Source organism: Limanda limanda, chromosome 3, assembly GCF_963576545.1.
Source record: "Limanda limanda chromosome 3, fLimLim1.1, whole genome shotgun sequence".
Taxonomy (NCBI): domain Eukaryota; kingdom Metazoa; phylum Chordata; class Actinopteri; order Pleuronectiformes; family Pleuronectidae; genus Limanda; species Limanda limanda.
In genome coordinates this window covers 26,757,813-26,782,048 of record NC_083638.1, presented here as the reverse complement: position 1 = coordinate 26,782,048, position 24,236 = coordinate 26,757,813, and the positions used below count along the sequence as shown (strand labels likewise).

General features: G+C 40.6%; 1 protein-coding gene across 4 annotated transcripts in view; it reads right to left on the bottom strand.

Annotated features, from left to right (window-relative positions):
• ntrk3b (neurotrophic tyrosine kinase, receptor, type 3b) overlaps positions 1-24,236 on the bottom strand; it is a 164,517-nt gene that overhangs the window by 49,382 nt on the left and 90,899 nt on the right. For 2 of the 4 annotated variants that reach the window (XM_061068462.1, XM_061068464.1), the window contains 2 exons: positions 21,806-21,858; positions 19,875-19,977 (listed from right to left, as the gene is read on the bottom strand). In XM_061068462.1, coding sequence (XP_060924445.1) covers positions 19,875-19,977; positions 21,806-21,858 — 156 coding nt within the window. Of the gene's footprint in view, positions 1-19,874; positions 19,978-21,805; positions 21,859-23,213; positions 23,251-24,236 lie in introns of all 4 variants that reach the window. The other 2 variants (XM_061068461.1, XM_061068463.1) reach the window with 2 other exon arrangements.

Below are 24,236 nucleotides of genomic sequence, written 5' to 3'. Positions count from 1 at the left end.
TATTTTTCAGGTCGGCGAAAGCTAGAAGCATTGAACCGAGCAACAATTACACTACTCATAATGAGACAGTCGGGCCTCGACCTCAAATAATGAGCCTCTTCAAGATATTCTCTAAAACCTAAAACACAAATAGACCAAAATTTAATCTGTCCGCATCATCTACAGTTTTTGTTCCCACACACCAGAGGCTTTGTGGATCTTTGGATATACGCAATGAAGAGAAGGGTATTCTTAAAAAACTAAAGGGGCTCAACAAACACAGTCCAACTTGTGGCTGAAAGGTTGTCATTTTAAATCCCAGACAGACGAGGTGAAAATGAGGGCAGAGGCAGGGGATATTTGAATAAGAAAAAAAATGAATCACACGTCCATTTCTCGAAAAAATACTGTTAAATGTCCTGTTACATTAACCGGCTGTTGTTCACTTAGATATTCAGCCTGTAAGCACATCCCACACCGATAACCACTTGCTGTAACCTACAGCATCTCAGTGCTGTGATAATGATGCACTTTTCTCGTGCACAGAGGCTTTTTAATTTCAGCTGACACAGTGGGACTTTTTTTTCTTCGAAAAAGCACAGCTTGAGTTGTTTGCTATGCTAATGATGTAGGAGTTGAAACACACTGTTTGACTGCCAGCGGTAAATAAGGGCATCAGTTAATAGCCTTGAAGGTACATTCAAATCGTGCTGCCCTGGCCACGATACTTGTAGGCTACCTGCTTTGTGGGATTAATCTGTATCATGGTGACAAGCCCAGACCAGCAAGGAGAATATGTTCTCCCTCTCCTCCATGGACGATGGCTCCTGACAGGAATAGGACAGCTTCCTCAGCCCTCCTCCTCCTCTCACTGTAATGGAGGTCGAAAGCTGCTCTTTCCGCGTTTCTGCCCACATTAGCATCTCTAGTTAATTGGCACCATTTGTTCAATGGCATCGCTTGAGTTTGTAAATTACTTTTACAATTGTCACTAATTATCAAGCTCGATGAGTGGAATTGGTGCGATTGGTCCCCAGTGGAGTGGAAACACAACAGGCGGAGGAGGGATTAAGACTCTGGGGGCAACAAGACGAGCTGGCTAGCTGAGAAATGCGGTAGCGCTACATGAAGATCAACAGAGGATTACTTACAGATGGTGCTACTGTAGCACTGCCTCTCCCTGCTGCATGCCTGATGCACTTTGGCTGCATCATTAGTAGAGATGAAGCCAGAGAGCATCAGATTTTTTGATAAATATGAAAGAGTTGAATATGGCTGAAAAGCTGTCTGGTTAACTTTTCAATGTTTGCAGCTGACTTTGAATTAAGTACATTGGAGAGTGGTCTCACATGTGGACATGATGGCTACAGGTCAAAAGATTGAAGCAAATTTAAAAAATCATCACCTGCAGATGATCTATGCAAATTAAGTTAAAGGGATTTCCATTTATTGCAGTGTAGAGCTAGTTAGTCTTAGTCAAACAATATATAATCTAAAATACAATCTAAGATTAGGGCTGTTATTTCATTCTAATCCTATTTAGCGGCTTAGTTTACATACTCTGACAAGGCTGGAGATCAATTTAAGATACTTTCTTTGTTTATATTCAAAGAGCATGTGTTTCTTTTAATGTTACAATGGAAACAATAAAGCACTTGAGTAAGAGAAATGTACCTTAATTTGCGTTAATGCTGGTTTCGGGTTATTGGAGTGTTAACTCTTATCAAGCGGAGCAAAAGAGATTGTGCATTAATATGATGTCAGAATAACCAGACATTTTTTTTTCCCTGGGATCTTTTAGCCATTATGAATGACATGCATACGTTTTAAATTATTTATTTGGCTGTCTCACCTGATCTTTTGTCTTTGCTCTTCATAATTATTTAAATACTGGGAAGAGGTGTCAAGGTGGTGAAACACTCTAAACACAAACATACAACACAATTTGTCCACAGAGTCTATGTCATTTCCACATTCCCACTTCAAAACACATTATCTCAACGAAGTCGAAACGATGGCTTCACAACTCGGGGAATGGGACCTTTTCAGGAGCATTTGAATTCTTAGTACTAGACTTAGTAGTTTCTTGCTGATATATTAAGATCCAGGACCGTAGCTCCCACACAGTAGCAGAACAACTAACTTCAAAATGATAATGGTGATAAGCTTATTTGCTGTAGAATAAACACAGTTCTATCTATTACTTATTCTTAAGGTCTTGAATATTTTTAGTTTTTAAGAGCCCATCGTCCAAACTCATTATATACAGAGTATCTTTCTGAAGATACACAAAATGAAATCCAACACTGACCGGCCTGTTGTGCCTAGTTACAGTTGCTGAGCTATAATTGGACAGTTTGGTACAAATGGTACGTTCTGCCCCCCCCCGCACACCCTGAGCAACACAGTGACCTAGCACAGTGGCAAATCAACAGCAGAGTTGTAGCCGCCCTGCTTATCGCAACGAGATGACAGACATGCGCAGAGCAGGGAACTTTCAGTTCAAAGAAGTCTAATAATTGAGGAAGGAGCAGTTATCTGAGGAGCTGTTTTGTCTGTCTTGTCAGTATGAGCTAGACAGTCCAGCCCTCTGAAAGGCCAGACAATTTGCGCTCTAAATGTCATGTTGTGAGGAGGCAAACATGGTCTGGTGGAGGAGGGCCAGGGAGACACAATAGCTCAGGTTAAAGACGTGCCAGGCCTTATCGTACAATTACTCCGACAAAATCCTCCAGCGAGTACAAACACTATATTAGCTGCCACACGTTGTCCTAGTGGAATATGAATAATAGGTTAAATAGTAATTTCATGCAAAAATCTATGTAATCATTGATTACAAAAGTGTTTTTGCTTTACTTGTTTTGCATTATTTTTTTCCCAGTTGGAGGAAATTGGATTTTGCCTTGCGGCACAGCAGCAGGATCAGATTGTGGGCTGCAGCAGCGTGGATCTTATCTTAGCTACAGCATTGGTCCAAAACATATTGCTCCACCTCGCTCAGTGAAAATAGGCTTCAACTGAGTTTTACTGTTGACAGAGCAAAGGTAATAGAAACACACACACACACACACACACACACACGCACAATAAGTATGCTCTGTCTGACTTTGTCTATTTCTCAGTTTGTGTGTAGACTTACTGAACCTATCCAAATTTAAATATGCTCTTGTGTGTACGTGTGCGTGTGTGTGTGTGTGTGTGTGTGTGTGTGTGATTGTAGGGGATGGGAGGCATTGATATATAAATCTAAAGGATGCCATTTCTCACATGACCCAGAAAGTGCCTATTGCTGTGGTCGCCATGAAGACGCTCTTAAATCAATGCTCAGTCCCTGGAGGTGGTATTAAATCAAGGGTTCCCAAACACACACACACACACAAATGCACCACAGCACATCTGTAGACCTTTCACAGTTTATTGCATCCTCTAATGTGTAGCGTTGTTGTGTTCTAATGACACTGTCAGCTTTGCACGTTTATTTTTACTTCAGTTTCTTCTTTGCTGTAATGATGCTGTTATTACAATGTCCCTAGCTGTTACATATAAACCTATAAAGCTGACCTTACATCTGTCAGGACGGGGGGCGGGAGACTTTTTTTGAGAGGCCCTCAGATGCTTCAGGGTAAAACGAATTGAACATACCACAGTGAAATGTCCGTCCCCACAGTCAGAGAGGAGAGTCAGCAGAGTAGCTCACCCATTAACTAAAACACAGCTGAGCCATGCAGCTTATCAGAGCTCCCTTAACACATCCATGTCTCCTCCTCTCCCTTTCTGTGATTTCTCACCCCTCGTCCCCCCCCCCCTCACACCTCCTCATCTGTCCTCCCTCTCCATGCGTAAAGAACATGCTGTGTTCAGCTGCCTCGGTGGTGCTGTGGTACCGTTAGCCTGTTTGTTTAGCTCATCATCACCACGCTCCCCTGGGCTACGCAGGGTTTATCTCCCTGCCAGTTAGCAGCCATGAAGTCCAGACACAGAAATAAAGCGACTTTGCCAGGCAGCTGAAATGCAATATTACAGCTACAATACAATATCACAGCGCCCGTTGGATTTCTCAGAAGGATTTCAAAAGCTCTGTAAATGGCACAGGAGGACAACGCTTTTTTTTATTATTTATTAAAGAATGACTGTGGAGCAGACATGACGCTAATGGAGGAAAAAGTGTTTTTGTAAGAGCAGGTCAAGGTCTCAGTTCTTCAGAACACAGTGGACTACTCTTTGCTGAAACTGGGCGCAAGTGCAATCAAGTGCCAACTTGTGACGCATGCACAATTGCTATGGATTTTTTTTAAAACATTTCGGTGATGTTGGCTGTGTCTGAAATCACACCACTCATTCCCTAACCTCTACTTTATAATATAGTATCTTCTTTATAGAGCACACTATAGTGAGCTCATCAGAAAAAAAGGAAAAAATCCATTCGGACACTATTCTGCGCCAGTAATGACGTCTTTGCCGCAGGATTATGACGTGAAACAGCATCGGCCAGTGAAAAATCCCATTATAAATTGTAAATCTTTATTTTACACTTGTACCAATAGAAAAACATGATGAATGATAATGAAGAATGATAGAAATTAAATTGTTTGCTGCAGTTTGGGCTTTGATGCTCTGCTCCTATTTACATTCATATCACAGATCAGGCAGTTCAAGCAGCCCTCGCTCCTCATGTCTCTTGGCTGCGAGAGAAATGCATGATGGTCAATATTGCTCGGTTAGCGACCATCTGTTGCCCACAATTTCTAATAATGGATTATGGCAATGACTGCACTATATAGTGAATAACATATTTCACTAATCATTCTGACACCACTACACAATGGCGAACTCACTATAGTGGACGATAGTGATTAGGGAGTCACTTTGGACACAGCCCTAGAAACACAACCTTGGTGCAGTAACTAAGAAAGAGGATTGAGAAGTGGTTGCAGTGGAAGGTTTGCAGTATCATGAGGTGGAGTTTAAACATGCTCAATTAATAAGTAATCACCTCCTGAGGTAGACTGCAACACGGATACTGCCACTGCTCATTCATAATGTTTGTTGTGACACACTGTGTATCTGAAATGGTTTACACCTCGTGATGTGATACAAATCGTAGAGATGTGACAACATGAAATCAAATAAAAATCAAGTCAAAAACATGTGAGGAGGCCACACACTCGTCCAAATTATTTGCACTTTAAAAGTGAAAACGAGACAGCGAGACAGCGGGCAGGCACTATCTGCCATTGAAAAAATCTAAGTGGTGTAGATGCTAATTTCGCAGATAAAATGAGCCATTAATCCAGGGCCGTTCCCTCACTTGCATTTGTACAAATAATTTTATGTGCTTAGAACATGCATTCAAAAAACATTCACCACAATGTGAGAGAGGTTTATATTAAACCTTTAATTAGCAAAAAAACTTTGGACAAGTTTAATAGTGCTTTCACCAAACTAATGCACTGTGCACTTGTCTATACATAAAAAGTTGCCCTGACGCAGATGCACATGCATAATTTAATGAACTGCTTAAACACAATCTCTTGATTTGTAAAGATTTCCTATGGATAAGCACTTCCCACGGCTTTGTGCTTGCATAGAAATATCAGAGTGCAGTCTGACCACTGACAGTTCTGTCAAGAGCCAAAGTGCCTATTGGCTAACTTACTCTTGTTATGTGGCTCCCTGCAGAGAAATCCTGTTATCTCAATGGAGAGGTCAGAGGTCAGGCTCAGCAGCAGACAAGCCTTTAAGCCGAGTATGATTTCAGTGTCAATCTTCGGAACACTTTAGCAGGGACAGCATACAACTTCTCAAAAATGTAATTGCTCTGGATGGCACACAGTCTAGTCACATGAAAACGACTCGGTTGAGCCAGTAAGATGTACAACCTGTGGTGTGTGTTCAGTCATTACACCGCACATAAACACACAACGTGACAATCTGCCGGGGGAGAGGGAGAGAGAGTGATTGTTGCAGTTATTCTGAGCACAAGACGCATCATCCTGACGCCATCTGGCTGCATCTCATCATCACCAGCGACACTGCTGTTCCTGAGCATCACAGCTCCTAATGCACATTTGAACTCAGGACACTTCTGGACTCATTACCGAGCGTTAAGGTGTCAGAGAGACGAAGAGGATAAAAAATGTAGTGACCCACAAGACTGTGACCTGTAAAATTGACATAATCTGCTGCCTTTGAGGAGCCAGTAATGACCTCTCATCGCAGTTTGACACACTCTCCATCTTCATTTCACACCCTCTTAGAGCAGCACAGATGGCCTTGGCATTTCCTTAACAACCTCTGAAGTCTTTCGTAAGCCAGGCTGCAAATCTTGTGCATCTCCTGTTGCGGCTCACTTGAAAAATATTGGAAGATGCATGGATGTGACAGGAAGGTGACTCTTTATTCACCCCATTGTCTTTGAAGGCTCACTCCAGAAGCTGTACGCCACAGGACCAAGTCCATCAGAAGTGTCCACAGCAACATTTACACTGTGTGTTAACCCTTTCCTCCCTCGCATATTTATCACCCTGTCTCTTTTGCACTATCGTGTAACGACAGCGCATTTTCATGGGTGACTGCACAGGTTAATGAGATGGGACGAGGCCACTGTCAAATGCTACTAAACCAGCCTTGCAGGATAATTTGTCTTGCCTGAGAAGTGTCAGCCACTGCAGCTACCGACTCTTTAATTCATTCAAATGAATTTTGTTTTAATTGTTTTATCCCCGGTGATCGCTAACTCCATTAGTGTGTAAAGAGAGAGGGAGAAAAAGAGAGAAAAGGAGATGAGATGATATAGAGACAGATGGGGAGAAAGGTTTGAGGGAGAGATACACAAATAGATGTGGAGAGCAAAGAGACAAGAGATTTGTTAGTGTATGCATTCTGTACATATATAGGAATATCTATCTATCTATCTATCTATCTATCTATCTATCTATCTATCTATCTATCTATCTATCTATCTATCTATCTATCTATCTATCTATCTATCTATCTATCTATCTATCTATCTATCTATCTATCTATCTATCTATCTATCTATCTATCTATCTATCTATCTATCTATCTATCTATCTATCTATCTATCTATCTATCTATCTATCTATCTATCTATTTATAGATATTTATAAAGACTTGTGTGTGCATGAGTGTGTTTCCATGGCTCTATGAATAATTAATCCCCTAGTTGTCATTACACAACAATTACTCTCTTGAGCTAAAACTTTAACCAGCCTTATGAAAAATGGAGGCTGGTTCTCTATCTATATCACAGCGGCTGCATTCCGCTAGTCCCAGAGGTGTGTTAATGCAAACTGGAGAGAGGCTGATGGGAAGATGGGCCGATGGGAATATGGGGATAGAGATGGAAAGTGCTCCATATTTAACACAGGGAAAAGCTACCTGACCATTATGAATTCAGGCTTACTGGGCCTTAAAATGAAGCCGTTTTTTCAATAAAGTAAGAAGTAAGAGGTACACAAGAAAAAAATTCAGAACAAGTTTAAAGTAAAAACGGATCAAGAGCGCTGGAACCGCTGCATTGTTTTTAACAAACAAACTGTTATTAAAGTACATTTTTTATTATTAGAACAATTATAATGGGATATAAGGTAGAGGTAAAAAGGCTGTATATAAATTAATGTATAGTAAACTGTATGGAAGAGTATGTGGACTAATATGTTGAAGGCTTTTGTTATTATTTACTCCAGTTCCAGCTCTTTATAATATAGCAAATTATTGCATATAAACTAATAAATAATATATTAATAGATGCACAGAGATGGTTCATTTATGTCACTTTCACACATGTAGTGGAATTTGCTGCCATCAAACATGCAGCACAGTGCTGGTACTGTTCAACATGAATCCTGTCTCTCACACAACCTGTGGTGCAGTAATATGGCAGTATATTTGGATATACAAGGTAGTACACACATTGTTAAACTATATAAAGGGTAGTATTCTATATTACTGTTATCGTTAACATTATAAACACATGGTCACATCATCATCGATTTTGAAAAGAAATTAATTCCTGTGCATCAGCTTGCATTTTTGAATCTGTCGGAATGAAAGAATCACAATCTTTTCCAGCGTGGGCGGGAGCATGCAGAACCCCACGTTTGGCTGTTACATAATGCGAGCTGTTTGCCCGGCCGGTGGCTAAAATTCACACTGAATTAACCAGTGGTTAGAGCGGGGGCTAAAATCCTCCACAGCATGCCTCTCTTTCTCTCTCTTTTTATCGAAAAATAACTACATAAATAAGAAATTAGGCAGGAACCTCACACCATGAGAATCACCTTCCCACCTCTGAGTGGAGGCTCTCTGGTGCAGTGCTATAATAAGCGAAGCATCATTCTCCTGAAGTAGAAAATTCAAAATGGAGTCATGCCAGGGGTATCCAGAGGGAAACGGAGGACTAAAATGTTGAGCTGCAGCCCAGGCTGGAGGTTCATGACTGAGCTACACCTCTTAGCCTCTTCCTTAGGGCTAGTTTCACAATGCAGGCCAATTGCTTACGTTGTTGTTGTAGACCGCCGCCGTAGACAGTACCTCTGATTCTACAATTTTGGGCACTTTCATGTATCTTTTTTATAAAAATCCATAACCAGCTTTTAACAGGATTATTAATCGTACGACCAAGAGCATCACTTAGAAACACCTCCTGCTGACACTGTGCAGTCAACAGGGAACAAGCAGACCTGCACTACAAGATGTGAGGAGTGCTATCCACGCTGACTTCACTGTAGTCAAAGAGGGGGGTCTAGTGAGACTCAGACCCCAAATGCTCATTTACAGTACTTGAAAGAAACTCATCAGCACTATTCAGCCACGAGTCTATTTCAAGGCCTCATCTAAAGTTCAGAAAATATGAGTGCAATAACCATTAGCAATGTCCTCAAGGATAGCGTACATACTGTGTATTTGGGGGTTTGAATGAAAGCTCAAAGCACACATAAATGTGGCTATGATTAGCTGATATAGATGCTCGCACCTCTAACAAAAAAATGCGTATTGTGAATTTGAGCAAAACTCAAAGAACGTTGTCTGGCAGTAAATGGCTGACAAAGGCAGTGTGTGTGCTTTGCAGGATTATTATGAACAAATGCGACGCACCAGTGGCTCAATAAAGGTTGAAAAAAACTGGTTTGATAGCATCAACAGCAACATGATTGGACTGACATCAGAACAAAAGCACTAACATGCGCTGTTCAGATTCACACTGCAATTTTTCTCAATTTGAGATGCAGCACACAGTAAAAGGGGGGAGCAGCAGTTGAGGAGCTTCCCAGATCAATACTAATTGAAACATGGAAATGTAGAAGTGATCCCTGATGCATTTACATGGACCTATTGTTTAGCTGCACTGGAGTCAGTCTCTCCTCTTAAATGGTTTATAGTGTAACTACATTCGTATTCATTATAGAACAAAGTGCTTGTGTTCCCTAACACAGCTAGCTCTTGTTACTTTCCACGGCTGTTAAAAGGAGCCAACGCGTTATTTTTCTGAACGTTTCCCCCTGGGGATGGAACCAAACTGCCGCAGCCTTTCAGAAAGCCTGTGGTGGAGACGTGCAGCTTCTTCCTCTCATCCTCCATCTGTATCCTGACATTTTAAAGATGCTATATTAAGCTATTGTTAAACTCAGAAGACCGAGGACAACCTTCTGAACTATTGATAGCAAAGGCTAAAAAGGGGAGAAGCTTCCATACACCCAGTCAAAGTGCATTCAACAAGACCACTCGGCGAAACACGGCCTTTTACTGGGTGTTACTTTACAATGCGTGGCACAGCACAGCAGTGCACAGCTCTGCAGAAAGACTCTGAGTTGACAGCAGGCACTTAGCTATTAGCAGTCTAGTGCTGACAGTCCGAGGTCCAAAATAATATAAAACAAAAAATAGCAATCCTATTTGTACCAGGAACATCATGTCCGCAGCAGCAGCCCCAGGTCACGCTGCACTCCAACTCCATCCAGGGACACACAGCACCACAGCCAAACTATAAAACAAGGTTCTCATGAAACTTTGAAGTGAGATGCTGTAAATAAGTAAACATCCCCTTTTTTTGTATTTGTATTCATTTTCGACACAAGGTGCAAAAAGAGCGAGGGGGGAAACACACGAGATCACGCTGTGGCTGAGAGAGTGCAGGCAGCATCCAGATCCCTCCTCACTAAAAGCACTGTGGCGTCAGCGGCAGAGATGGTCTGAAGGACAACGCAACATGACGACAGATAATGGAAGACGTATTTATCTTCCTGCTGCCGTCTTTTCTGGAAATACATATATTATGAAACAGTTATTATAAAAAAAGCACTTGCCGTGTGCTTGTTGCTGTTTTCCCCTTACAATCCCCATCTGTCGCACGCGTTCAGAAGAATGAATTACAGCCAATTAAGGTGGCTGCTGCTGCGGCAACTGAGCAAAGGGTAAACACGTTTTTTGTGCAGGGAAGACAAGACACTCACGATCTGTATCTCTGTGCCACTGCTGTAGAAAAGCAGAGTGAAGAGAAATAAAACATTCAGAGCATTTTCTTCGTTATGTCCTATGTTTGCTTGAGACAAAGGATTTTATGAATAGAATAATTTTATTTTGAAAATCAAAAGAAGACATTATGTAACATGAAATGACCCTAAAACGTCTGTCCCTCACAAGTCTCCATCTGTGCACGATTAGTAAAAGTGTTACTAAGTGTTGGCACTTTTCTGCCCTCCGTTAATTTCAAACAAACAGCACGATTGTGGTTCTTGTTTTTAAATATTTTTCTCATTGCTACTTAAAAGCAAATTGGGCAAGCTATATGTTATTAATAAAAATACAACCCATCCCATCAGGCAAGCTGTGGAGTAGAAATATAAAGTAGCATAACATAGGAGTACCAGGAATTATACTCAAGTATGTTAAAAAGCATATGGCATTATACATTGACTGGACACCAATAATCTGACCATATTCTAAATTAGACATCCAATTATGATGTTTAAATAAATCACTCATAGAATATTCAATTCATATTCACATTTGCATGATACACACCATAGTCTGGATATGTCTCATACATTCGACACTTGAATATTAAACCCACAGGCTGAAAAAAGTTTCATGGTAGATGGATGTTACCGTATATCTTTCAGTATTTTGTCAAGCTGTTGTTAGGCTAACTGACAAATGTCGATGTCTAGTAGAGGGAGTGGCTGGTACACCATATCATAGTCATCACTAATATGCTGGTGAACCATGACATGAATTGTGCAACACCATCCTCCCCGTGATAAATCGAATTTGAATCAAAGAGTAAAAACACAATTGTTATATTAGCCACTGCCTTCATGCAAGGTGCTTGGTAAAACGTGAGCAACCACACTCATAGATTCAAGCATCCAAAGTAGTGTTCAAGCAAAGCGCCAACAAGCGGGGCTGAGCCATGATGCCTTATGCGATAGTGCAACAACCTGCAGTTCACTGAGTGGCCACTTGAGGCCAGCTCCAAGAACGAGTCATTTCCCTTAGACAACCTTGTTAAAAAGCCCAACTTCAAAACAGAATCAAACCTGTTTAGTGCCTGGCTCAAAAAACTGTTTTAGCTCGACAACCTAGTTGGCTTGACTGTTTGTTAATGTGAGTAACTTCAGTACTGATGTTATATTAGATTATTGTTTCAGAAATAACGCTAGTGCAGCTGCTTCAGAGTGAAATTGGTTGAGCTGGAGTTTGCTACTGTGGCTGTATATTACCACAAACATAGATTATCATACTGCAGAAACTTGCAGATGTATTGTGACCGACTGAAACGTTAATAATAAAACTTACATCTGCATTTTAAGGGCAGCTGTTTAAAGTAGCTTAACGTCCTTTAAAAGGAAATATTCAGGGTATCGGTGTTGATGTGTTGTCACGTGTTACAGTGAAAATAAACCTGTTACTTGGTTACAATCAGTTTTTACATCGTTAATCTTAACCACACTACTGAATCATTCATTTGTGTGTTAAATAAGCATGCAGAATGATGTATTTGTTTGTCACATGAAACTTTACTAGAATACATAGACAGTCACAGAGAGAATCTGAGGCTGATGTCCACCACCTACTTTCTAAGCTGAAGTGAAGTGATTACAATCTGATGAAGTCTAAAGTAATAAACTTTCATTTGTATGTTAAAGTCTGTGAAAGTGTTAACCTGGGCGTGGCTCAGTCTTCACTCAGCTCCACTCGAACTCATTTTCACTCTTTAGAAATCAACGGGTGACATCACAGACAATATGTCCTTCTTTATATACAGTCTTTGATCTAGGCTTAAAGAGATGAGGGGAGAGTCGGAACACAACGGGGAAACTAAGGCATACACAGGAGAGGATACTCTGTTGACTGGGTTTTCAATAACAGGTGGAAACAGCTGCAAAATGATTACAGCCACAGTTTCATGATCAGGGCAGATGCACATTTAGACCGGTCGCCCTTCATCCTCCTCCCCCCCCCCCACTCCCCCCTGACCTGCACTCGCTTTGAACTTAAACAAACGGCAACCTAATCAGAAGATATTAGGACCCGTACAGTACTGAAGGGATTACTTAACGTGATATTAATTGTAGGTCATTTCGCCCCAGCAATAATTTAATGTGAGTAATTATATACTTTTGCATAATGTGACTAAGGTCAGAATTACCCAAATGACTTAATTCGATTACTGCTTATTCTGAGTATGACCTTATTCCGGAAAAAATCTAAAAACAAATGTTAAATATTGGTGTCTGTCTAAGTATGTCTGGTGACTTTTCATTTAATTTAATGAAAGATATGTTGAATGAACTCAGTTTCTTTAGCAGGTACCCATTTAGGATAAACTGAGTTTAAATGATTATGTGAAAAATTTGCTTGAAACTCTTACAGACCCTTAACAAGAGTCTCTGTCTGTCTGTCTCTCTTTAGACAGCAGTGTCTCACTGCTTGGCAGCACAGCTCACTCTGGCCACTGGAGTCCAAGGGGGGCAGTGATGCAGTAAATGTTGCAGTGTGCGTGTTTGCGTGTGTGTATGCGTGTGTGTGTGTGTGTGCGTGTGAGCACTGATCATCCCCAGGCCTGGTTCAGGTAATGTAGCGGAGAGGAGGGTAAGTCGACCTGACACACATGCCTGGATCACAGAGGCTATAGCTGGCCGCCACAGGGTATTGTTCGTGTGTGTGTGTGTGTGTCAGTCTAGGTGTATGTGTCACTGTGTTGGTGGGCATTACCTACATCTCCATCTGGGTGTCTGAAAACCTGACTACTGTCTATGCTGATTAACTCAAAAGTTTTAATGGGGGGGTAGTCTGACATCTGTCACAAGTGCATTTCTCACAACATGCACTACTGAGCACTGAGCCTGTGCAATTTGAGTAGTAGTAGTGTAAACTAATTGGCCAAATGGCTAAACCTGAGTGTGAACAGTGTCAGTGCTCACCTTGACTCACAGGTAGGCTACTGCCTGACCCCTCCGAATCTGCTTCATCTGACCCTGACTTCTTGGCGCCTCAGCTTTTATGGGTCAGTCATTTGCTTGCTCAGCATTTCCAACCTCATCGTATTAATAGGGTTAAAAACTCAGGGCCAGACTTGTGTGTTATTTTTCCAGAACACACACACACACACTGGGAAACCCTGAAAGTCTGTATATTTTGGGAGGCTGCTGTGAGTGCGAAAAGTCTAATTATGCATTTCATTAATATGAGTAAGTCCTGGGCCACACTGGGTGTGTGTGCAACGCGTAGCGGCTGCGTCGCTGTTCTGCTGCGTCCAGCAGGGGGCAGTCGTCCACACAGGGAGTGTGTCCTTAACAATTGAATGGAATCGGTCAACAGAAACGTTGCTCTTACTTTGAAACAGGTACAAGAAGTGTTGCAAAATGTATGTTTGTGAAATAATAGACATATATACACAATGAAACTGGAAAGATATTTTTTACTGTCTGTTTTGTTGTGAGCGCGGAGAAAATATCCCCTGACTCTGGCACGCCTTATGCAGGCAGTGTGGCCTCTAACCTGAGAACATGTGAACGGAAATAAAAAGACAGACGTTGCACACACGTCACTAAACTAAGCAATGTGGCAAACCAACTCCAAAATGAAATCATGTAATTGCCAGTCAACCATATCTAGTTTACCTTCGCATTTGTGCTGAAAAACATTCATTACATTTTTTTTGATTCATTGGCTAATTCCACAGGATCAACAAAGCTTCACCCAGTGTGTCTCGACCCCTTGTAAAGAGCAACTTAGGGCTAAAAGACACGATACCCATGAGACTCGGGCACCCTTTTGTATGGAGATATAGTCAGTCAGAGGCACGGATTGGAAGTGGAATTCAAATCACTTTGCTGTTGCAGTTATTAACAAAACATGGTCTCATAGCTTCTACATCAAAACTGACCCAGAATTTTTTTTTTAAATGAACCGATTAAGCTGCAGACTGTGTCTTCACTTTTCTCAGTAGCATAATCTTTAGCTCTCGCCCACCGTTAGTGGCCCATGTGACAGACTTTAAGCTTTTAAGCTGTTTGTTGCCTAAATGCACCTCAGGAGCAGCTCGTGTTTTACTCACACAACCCTAAGCATCTTCTCTTACTGAGCAAAATCGAAAGCAGCAACAAGCAGTAACCGAAAATTAAAACTTTTTTCACTATATTCTACAGAAACAGAAACATCCCCCCAAGTAAGTGTATATGAAAGCTGTGCGGATGAGATATGTCATAAACTGAATATAACAATTTATAACTAATTTAATTCAGTGAACCCATTAAGACCTGGTGCAACATGTGTGTATATACTTTTAAAACACGGCGCAATGTTTGCATGCTTTTCCCTTAGAACCTGCTGAGACGTGTACACGTTTTTATGATCACATCCTTTTCAGGACATGCAGCTCATGAAATACATTGTGATTTACAAAAATCCTTACAAGAGGGGCAATATGCATTATGCGAAATATACTATCGTTTTGTTATTTGTTGGCTTTTTTCACCTGCAAAAAGTCTGAAAGAGACATGTTTGAAGAGGAGGAGAAAGAAGAGTTTTATAAAGTTTTAGAAGGTCAAATTTGTTATAGAGTTTGTTTCTATTTTGTGCCTTAGGACTTAATGGGTTAAGAAACAGTGTTTTTCTTTCCTTACATTAATATCCTCAGTTTCTTCCGTCATTTGTCCGTTCCTCCTGACTTGTAACCTCTGCGTGCTTCTGTTAAATAAATATTTTCAGTCAAAACTCTGTAGTGAAATGTGGCCAAAAATAGTGCCCGCATCATCTGCTCCTTATGTAAACACTCAGCAGCTGCCAACCTCCATTGTGGAAGAGACCCAGAAATATGCAAAATGTGGCACTGATTTCCAAGCCCTACTGGGATCCTCAGAATTAGTTCAGAATGGTTTTATTTCCAACATTCAGAACTGCGTGAGACGCTGTTTTGTAATGATGACAAAAATATTTATGAGATTATTTTAGGTTTTACAGAGTTGTTTTTTTCTGTTTTCGAAGTCAATTACAGTTTTATAAGTCAGGTCTACCCATTCTGAAAATAGCTAGTGCACCCAATAGGCCTGATCACAAATGATAAACATTTTGTTTTGCATTGACTGCACTTACAGCTGCAGAGGTGGGGTAATTTTCTACCACAACTTAAGAAAAGACGATTAAGGGAGCGTAGTACTCATTAGTGAGATGCTGTGTGTCTTTTTCTAAAGAAGTATCATTGATTCCCTCGTTGACCAAGATCTCTCTTGCTGGAGGTAAGTCGACCATATTGATCAGAGCAACAGGTTATCTTTGGATGTTTTATGTATGTAAATGCTCTGTATTTATATATCGCATTTCTAGTCGTGATGACCACTCAGGGTGCTGTACAGTTCAGGTTATTGCCATTCACCCATTCACACACTCATTCATACTGTGCATTTATGGACAGCACTTTTTCCATGAGGTGCACTTCAGGGTTCAGTATCTTGTCCAAGGACACTTCGGCATGCAGAGGGGGAAGACTAGGATCGAACAGCATCTGGTTGGAGGATAACCGCTCTACTCCCTCAGCCACAGCCTTGCATGCACACTCACATAAAATATATATATATATATATATATTTATACACACATGTAGACAGGTATCTTTCATAAAACCACAATTTCGAACACATAAACAGAGGAGCAGTGTATCACTCAGAGTTGTAAATGCAAGGCGGCCTCTGAATAAACCTGAAAGGCAAGCAAATCAATTGAATGTGACTCAAACACGCACATGCACACACACGCACATGCACAGGTCTGACCAGACCAAAGAAAAAAAATATAAACAGAATTTTGATTGGATGCCCAGAAACGGTCGGTGCTCAAACTCCAACAACCAAAAGAGCCCCAGTGATTTAGTGGAGCGAAAATCCATTATGGCTCCATCCAAAGGTAATGACTTCTTCAGGCTGATTCTCCAGAACAAGAGTGGGAGGAGAAAACTCTCTCTCTCTCTGTCTCTCTCACACACACACACACACAAACACACACACATTGGCAAATCAGGCCTTTGTACAGAGCAGCGTGAGGTTTGAAAGAGTGTCCACACTGACATCCCCTTTCTTTAGGTCTTTTATTCCTTCAATCACTGACAGTGGCAGAGGAGAGACGCATCTCTTATTTAAAGTGAACTGGAGCAGGTATCTGCAGTCTGGAGATGGAGAACGAAAGGATGAAACATGGCAGAACTAAATCTGATGCCTCTTACTTGGTAATCATGATCCAAAGACAATAAGCTGATCATTACAGTGACAATAAGGCAGAACATGCCAAAGGCAGTATCATATCTTCCTCCCTCACATTATGGCATGCGGCTGAGTCTCCACCTAACACTGGCCTTTATGTAAAAGCTGAAAAAAAACATTAGCAGTGGACATTACTCTGTGTGGTGATATGCTCAACCTTCAATGTGTTTCTGTTTTCCTGAGCTATTACAGCCATTTGTAAAACAGTTAGTTACCTAGCAAGGGTGCATCAAAATGTATGAGAAATTCTATTTTGTCTCTTGACAGAAAACACTGAGGTGCCCTTGAGCAAAGCGGCGAATCCCAACATATTGTATGGAGTGGTGCGCTTTGCAGTAGAATGTGAGATAGCCATGCAATGCAATACAATTTCCCCCAAAACTCCCTACACTGTCCGAGAAAACTTTGGACCTTGTCATCAGGGAGACAAATTACCTTCTTCAGCGCTGCTGCTTGGAGAGAGCTGAAACTGCGTTTTGAAGCATCCTTGTGCTAAGAGTTGACTCCTAAAGTAACAGTGGGCGCATGCTAAGCTCTGAATGCAGCCAGCACTATTAAGCAGTGCCCGCTTGTATTTGATAGAAGGTGTAAATATAAGGCAGGGCTGTAACACAAAGTTTTACACTGAGACTCATATCGATTCTCAGATGGTGCATTTACAGGACTGTAAATTAAATAAAAATCACAAAAGCAAATGAAGCAATGTTTTAAAGTGGTTCTGAGAGCTCAAGCTGCACGGCTCTATTCATGTGAATAGAAAGATAATGATGTTTAAATTCTGTTTCGTGTTTGCTTCCTATGAAATGTGTTATTGTATGTTTATGTCTGTGTCTGTGGTTATGAACAGGTTGTGGTGATGTTAGGTCCTGCTCTCTGGTTTATTGTTTCCTTCACCTGCCCAGGGACTGAGCTCGCAGCTGAAGCATATTTCCTTTTTTTTTTAGTCTAATGTATTTTGTATCACTCTCTACAATCATCTACCATACACACCCTGGAAGGGTCTGGCAGACTGTCAGATCTGAGGCGAGTGATGAATCTTATTATTACAACAAGAATCTTATTATTTTCTGTTGCATTAACAAACAATTCAAATCTGAATTTTCTCACTTGACTCTCAGATGTGTGCGGATAATATAAATATTAAAACACTTGTAAAATGCATTGCTATCCACCTGATGATGGTGCTTCACGACACTAAGGATTATTTCAGGAGAGTAGATGCACCATTAGTAAACACATATGACACTAATTAAATCTCATCACATACATACAAACACAGGGGGTTCCAGTCTCTTCATGTCATGGATTTCGAATACGTTTTGTGCAGTGTGTGGGCTTTTTTTTACATTGTCTTGTTGTTATTATCTTTATGGTGTGTTTATAATCCGGATTTGTGACTTTTGTTTCCTTTCTGTCGGGGTAGTTTGTTAGCCCTGCTTGAATTCATAGTGACATCTGACAATGTCGTGACATTACAAACACAACTGCAAAGCCTAATTAACTATACGACTTATTCTTGTTTAGAGGCAGATTTAGTCCAATGCAATAATTGCCACCTCCTAAATAATTACAGCATAGAGTTCTTACCTGAGGTAAGTAACAAACGCTTAATCTGTAAAGTAGCTACTAAGAGGTGTCAGCAGCTAATGCTACTTTACACTTATGGTCAAGGGCTCACACATAGCAGGTTAGTGTGTGTTTTTGACTATATCTAGTCTTTCCCATGGTGACTTGTCACTGTCACTGTGGAAGGCTCAGAATTGGTCAGAACTAGGTTTTGATTAGGGTTAGCGTGTGTGTGTGTGGTTGTGTGTATATCATTCAAAACTAATTATGGAATTTACAAATTAATACTTAATGTTTTAACTTTCTCTTTAAATGAAATTTCTCAATTTTCACTTTGTGCAATTCTCAATAGACTCCTCAGAGTAATGCAATTAAAAAGATTCTATTTTAGGCTTCGCATTCAGATGGATAATTCATATGCCGTCCATCCTTTATGTTTGATCTGAATTTCGGCACCAGAACTTAACCAAGGATATCAATGCAACTAAACACGTTTTTGGCTTGATTTCATTATAGGTAGGTGAGTCATTTCTATCTGAATTTGTGAACTGTTAAATTTATACTGGAAATATATAGTTTTAAGCAAACATCAAGTACATATTCAAACCAGATACATTTTTAGTATTTGCAAGTGGTTTGTTAGACCTATAATCAAACAAATTATTTTTGTCGTTATTTTTGGGGCAATTTTTTGGCACTTCTCATTTATCGAAAGAAGACTTACTTTGTTCTAAATGTGATAATATTATTTACATTTCCCAAACATTAACAGAGAGGGGCAGAGGATGTGCTGTATGTTTTGTCAGCGGCAAACAAACTCGCCCAACACAAACAAGCAAACACAAGCAGATGCAACCACTCGGTCTGCCAACTGATACAAACACTTGAACCTGAACCTTAGCACCTGAGCCGCTGCCGTCCTCTCCTCATCTGTTTGTAGATCAGCGCTACAACAGCTTATACCTCCTCGAACAACACCAACACCAGAGACATCAGCAAAAACTGGGACCGGTCCAAAACGAAAGCTCAGCACGCACAAAAGCCGTATTAATCCTATTGAATTCCTCAGCATGATCGACAGTGCAGAGTCCACTAATTAATTCAGGATCCCCTCTGAAATTGCTCTACATAGTAGACACAGTGAATATATGAGGTGTATGTACAGTGCATAGACCTCGTTTGCATGCACTCAGTCCTTAAGTATTGATCCAGCTGTCTATATATGTGCATGTGAATGGCTAATTGCAAATGTATGTCCTTTGGCAAGACTCAACCATGTGCAGCATGTGGGGGGGGGACACTTGAGAATATTACTCAAGTGTAGTTTTCTTCAGTAAACATGCAGAATGACTCCTTTGGAATGTTAGAGAATGCAGAGGGTTTACTCAGGACTTGTAGATTAGCTGCATGTACGTTTTCCAGTGAACAAAGGTTTTATAGAGATTAACTGATGGAATGAATTCAACACAATGACGCAACTGGCAGTAAGGCAAAAAGCAAAGCTGCCTGTCTGCCCATCAGCTTCTCAGACTATTTGTGTAGTCTTACCTTTCATACCGAATTTGGAGCGTCGGCCGTATTTGTTGATGAGAACAAAGAGGACGAGGAGAAGGACACAGGCAAAGCCCGCCAAACCAACGGCGATGGAAACCTGGGAGGGACAAAAAGACTGTGTCAGACTCAGGCAGAGATGACACCTCATAATATTTTTTACTCTTTTTTGATCACCTTAAATACTGCAAATCAGGGTTGAATCGATTAAACTGTGTCTACTATGTTTTTTCCCTTCTCTTTCTCTGGATAAAAAGTTAAACAGCTGTCTGACTGTGATGTATTCCAGTTGACAGAATGTAATTTAAATGTGATCCTCATCTATAGTCAGCTTTACTCTCAGTGCTGTTTGGGAAAAAGTGCAGTTACTTTAAAGTCGTGTGTGTGCTGTGACTCTGAAGAAGCTGCTGCATCTGGCTTATCATCCTCATTTCAAACAGTTATTTCTTATCTAAACTCTATCAATCCGGATCTTTAAAAAGAAACTGTACAGAATGAAAAGCAAGACAGCTGCTATTTTTTCAGTCTACACAGTGCAGTTTTCATCTCATCATCACCTGCAAGTTGTCAGATGTATTACACATTTATTAACGGGGAAACTGTTTATTTATCAAATAGAATATGGAATTTTTTTAAATATATGAATAATTTTATAAATAAAAATCATGTTAAACTGCCAAACAAATGTATTATTGATTGTATTTCTAAACATCCTCAAGACCTAAAGACAATCTTGCACATTCAGAGCCGATGTAGCATGGTCATGCGAACAATACATACATTCAACCATTAGTCTCAAATGTCAATAGTGAAATTTCAATTTTCTATCATCAAATAGCTAATTCAAAGCTAACTTACCAGAAAAAAATATGCATTTGAACAAACATAAATTTGATAAGAACTCCCTCTAATGACAGAAACCCTCTTTGAGAAAAAAGGTGTTCAACATGTCCTATGCTGCAGTCGTTATCATGTCCAGCTAATTAGCTTGCTTCCCATGGTAGTAGCAGGACACTACTCCTGAGGTTTAAGAGCAGTTCATTAGGTGACAAATTTCAGTTTGTGAAGTTTTAAATGTTTTCTCATCTTTTGTGTAGTATATTTACAAGATGTGTGGTATTCTGCATACTATCAGAATTTAGAATAATGCCAACACTGATGTCTGCTAAACACATTAGTTCTATCTTGTTCCACATGCTACCTCTTGTGAACAAGTCATCTAAAAACAGACGAAAGTCAGACATATATAACATTAATATTTGTGTCCATTTAAAGGTAGCACTGAACTATAAGGGGTGGGACGTTGAACTGTTAAAAAGGAAGTTTCAGCCACTGCAAATTACAATGATGTAGGTGTTAACATTTTCAATGTCACTGCTCCTGCATAATGAGCATTACACAGGTTTGATTATTAACATTTATGATGGCTCAGTTCCATTTCTGTATCCCGCTAAGCTCCGGCTTTAAACAGCCATGACAACTGTCACATCTCAGTGACTGCAGTCATTATTATTGTTGTTAATAACAGCGTATCTTCTACTGTTACGACATACGTGTAATACCTACATTCACTAAGCCCACTGGCCACATCTCTGTCTCAACTCAGCAGCACTGGTTTTAAAAACTGTTAAGAATCCAGATGTTACGTAACATTTTAAAACAGCATCACTCACTGCAGGAATGTGTTACCATCACCATCAACATCAGTGTCCAAACATTCAACTATGACAAATTACTTTAATATTGTTTGCTGTGTTGTTGTTGCCTGGGCACTGCATGTCAAAACGCAGTACAAAACTCTACAAGGGTCCTTTGACAAATAAAAGGCAGTGTGGGGTTTGGACTGGAACACACAGCAGCTCTCTGATGAGTCCAGGGGAAACATCTTTAGTGTCCGTTTCATCAACATCGTTAAGGAGAAAACTCACCCCGAATGTATCTTCGTCTGGTCGACTTGAGTCGCTACCTGATGCCGTGGTAACTGCAACACACAAACACAAAACAGCCATCAGTTGCTGTGGAAGATAGGATATCTGTAATGGCTATACATTCGAATTATTACAGTAAATACGGAAGAACTGTGAATGTTTTATATTAGTTTGTGGTAAGATTTCTTAATGTCGTGTATTGTCATTTACTATCATATGAAAATACTGAACTTACAGTGGATGCACTAGAATAAGTGACTTTTTTGGTCTACTATAGTATGAATCTGTTAATGCACCTGTTTTCACATTAACAAGTATAACACTTACACAGGTAAATGCACAGCTTAATAGGCTATAATAAGATCACATGCTGTGCTCTTTTGTGTGGATGATTGAAAGTATATTTTCAGTATCATTCCAGTATTTTGTGCTAGAGCTCATTGCTATTGGTCTCTTGAAGTGGATTGACTTCAACAGCTGTGCCATAACAGCTTGAGACAATGTTGATGAACTGAGCATTTTTATGAGGCTTTTAAAAGTCTGCGCAGCCTTAAACGCACACTTAAGTCTGACACCTGTCACAAGAGCCAACCTGGCCCTGAAATTTAGCATCCAGTTTCACCTAGACTCAAGTCTCAAATATAAGTACGAGAAAAGAGATTGTGGAATTGTATTTCAATTGCACAAACGCATGCTCATGCTTGCACGCACACAAAGGCACAGAATAATGAAAACAAGCAGTTTTAGAACATAACACAATTATACAAGCAGAGACAAATAAAAGAAGGGTATAAAGCCCAGAGTACCAAATGTTGAATTAGGTCAAATTGAATCAGCTGCAAAACCCAATGAACTTAAGCGAACATGACATCTAAAAAATCTCCCCCAAATTCAGTCCTGAGTAGCCATATCAATCTGAAGGTCCATTCAGACTAATTTGTTGATGTTAAATGCACGTCCCACCTAGACAAACAAGAGGCTTTGGTAAAGCTCAGAGGTTTGAGGAGTGTAAGGAGAAGAGGACAGAGGCAGAGCCACGAAACCAAATGAGCTGGTGTGAGGGAAACTCTACTCTGAGGCCTCCAGCCAGGACATCAGAGACTAATTGTGGGCAAATTAATGAGCACATGGTAGACTGGCTGCCACTGGCTCTGACACACACAGTACACTAAAGTGCATGACTCTGTGTGTGAGTGTGTGTGCCCTAACTACCATCTCTGTCCCTCCCCCCCAGCCTTCATCCCTCTGTCCTCTCCTCCCTCTGCCCTCCTCTCTCCTCAGCAGCATTAGCATCGGTCGGTACGTCAGTCTCCCTTCCACTGCTGGACTCCCTCACACAACACGGCTATAATGTTTCACACTCTCATCACCCAAACACCTCTCCCTCACCTTCCTCGCTCCCTGACACTGTGTAAGCCTGCAAGACTGTGTGTGTGTGTGTGTGTCTGTGACTGTATGTGTGGCAACATAGAGTCATTGCCTGCCTAATGCAGCTCGCTACACAGTTCGTTTCCATCCATCTCTGTCCCTGGCCATGCTGCAGCTTTATAATCCATGGCTGATGAGAAAAAATGGCCTCATATGGAGATGAGAGAAGACTCTGATGAAGGGCAGAGATCAGGCCGGCCCACTTTGTAAGAGCCATCAACATCGAGGCGGTCACAACAGCCTGAGGCCAAGCCACGCATCACACCCAGAGATTTACAATGCAGTGTGAGTGTGGGCCAAAGCACCATTCCCACATTATGACAGCACTTACTTCTTCACAAACGTTCGCACATCACCAGCAAATGAGGTGAGAAGACAGCTTGTTTACACTGAGGTCAGGTAGTTATTGTTAGGGAAGCAGCCCAACTACTCTACGCATGTTAGGTCACTGATACAATTCCCAATAAACAAAAAATGTAGGGAGCAAATCACATGACTGCTATGTTCCTGGTTGTAATCAAACTAAGGACAGTTAATAATTGTAACCACCATGTGCAAAATTTAAACCCTTTCATATGATTCCCTATGATGAGTCAGCTGGACACGACAATTTCAATCAACTCATTCAGATACTAAGCTTGAACAGCTAGCTAATATTAGCTTGGCAGGTACAGCTTATGAAATGTTGCTGTCATTTCAGCTGGCTAAATTGCATGTACTAAAAGGAAACCTATTTTTGTCTCTATCTGTCTGAAATTAAGGATTTGCAATTTTTCACAATTCTTTAATTTCTTATTATTTTAATATAGGAAATTAAAGAAGGTGTAGTATAAAGAACAAGTATATTGTCAGACCAGTTTCTTGTGGCCTTGATCATGGTCATGCTTACAGGACGTTGCTTGAGTTTTGACGTCATCAAGTACCAACCAGCAGTAGCAGACTGTGGCCGTAGGAGGCTTTCTGACTATGATAATGTACATTATTTGTCTGAAGGTAAAGCAGG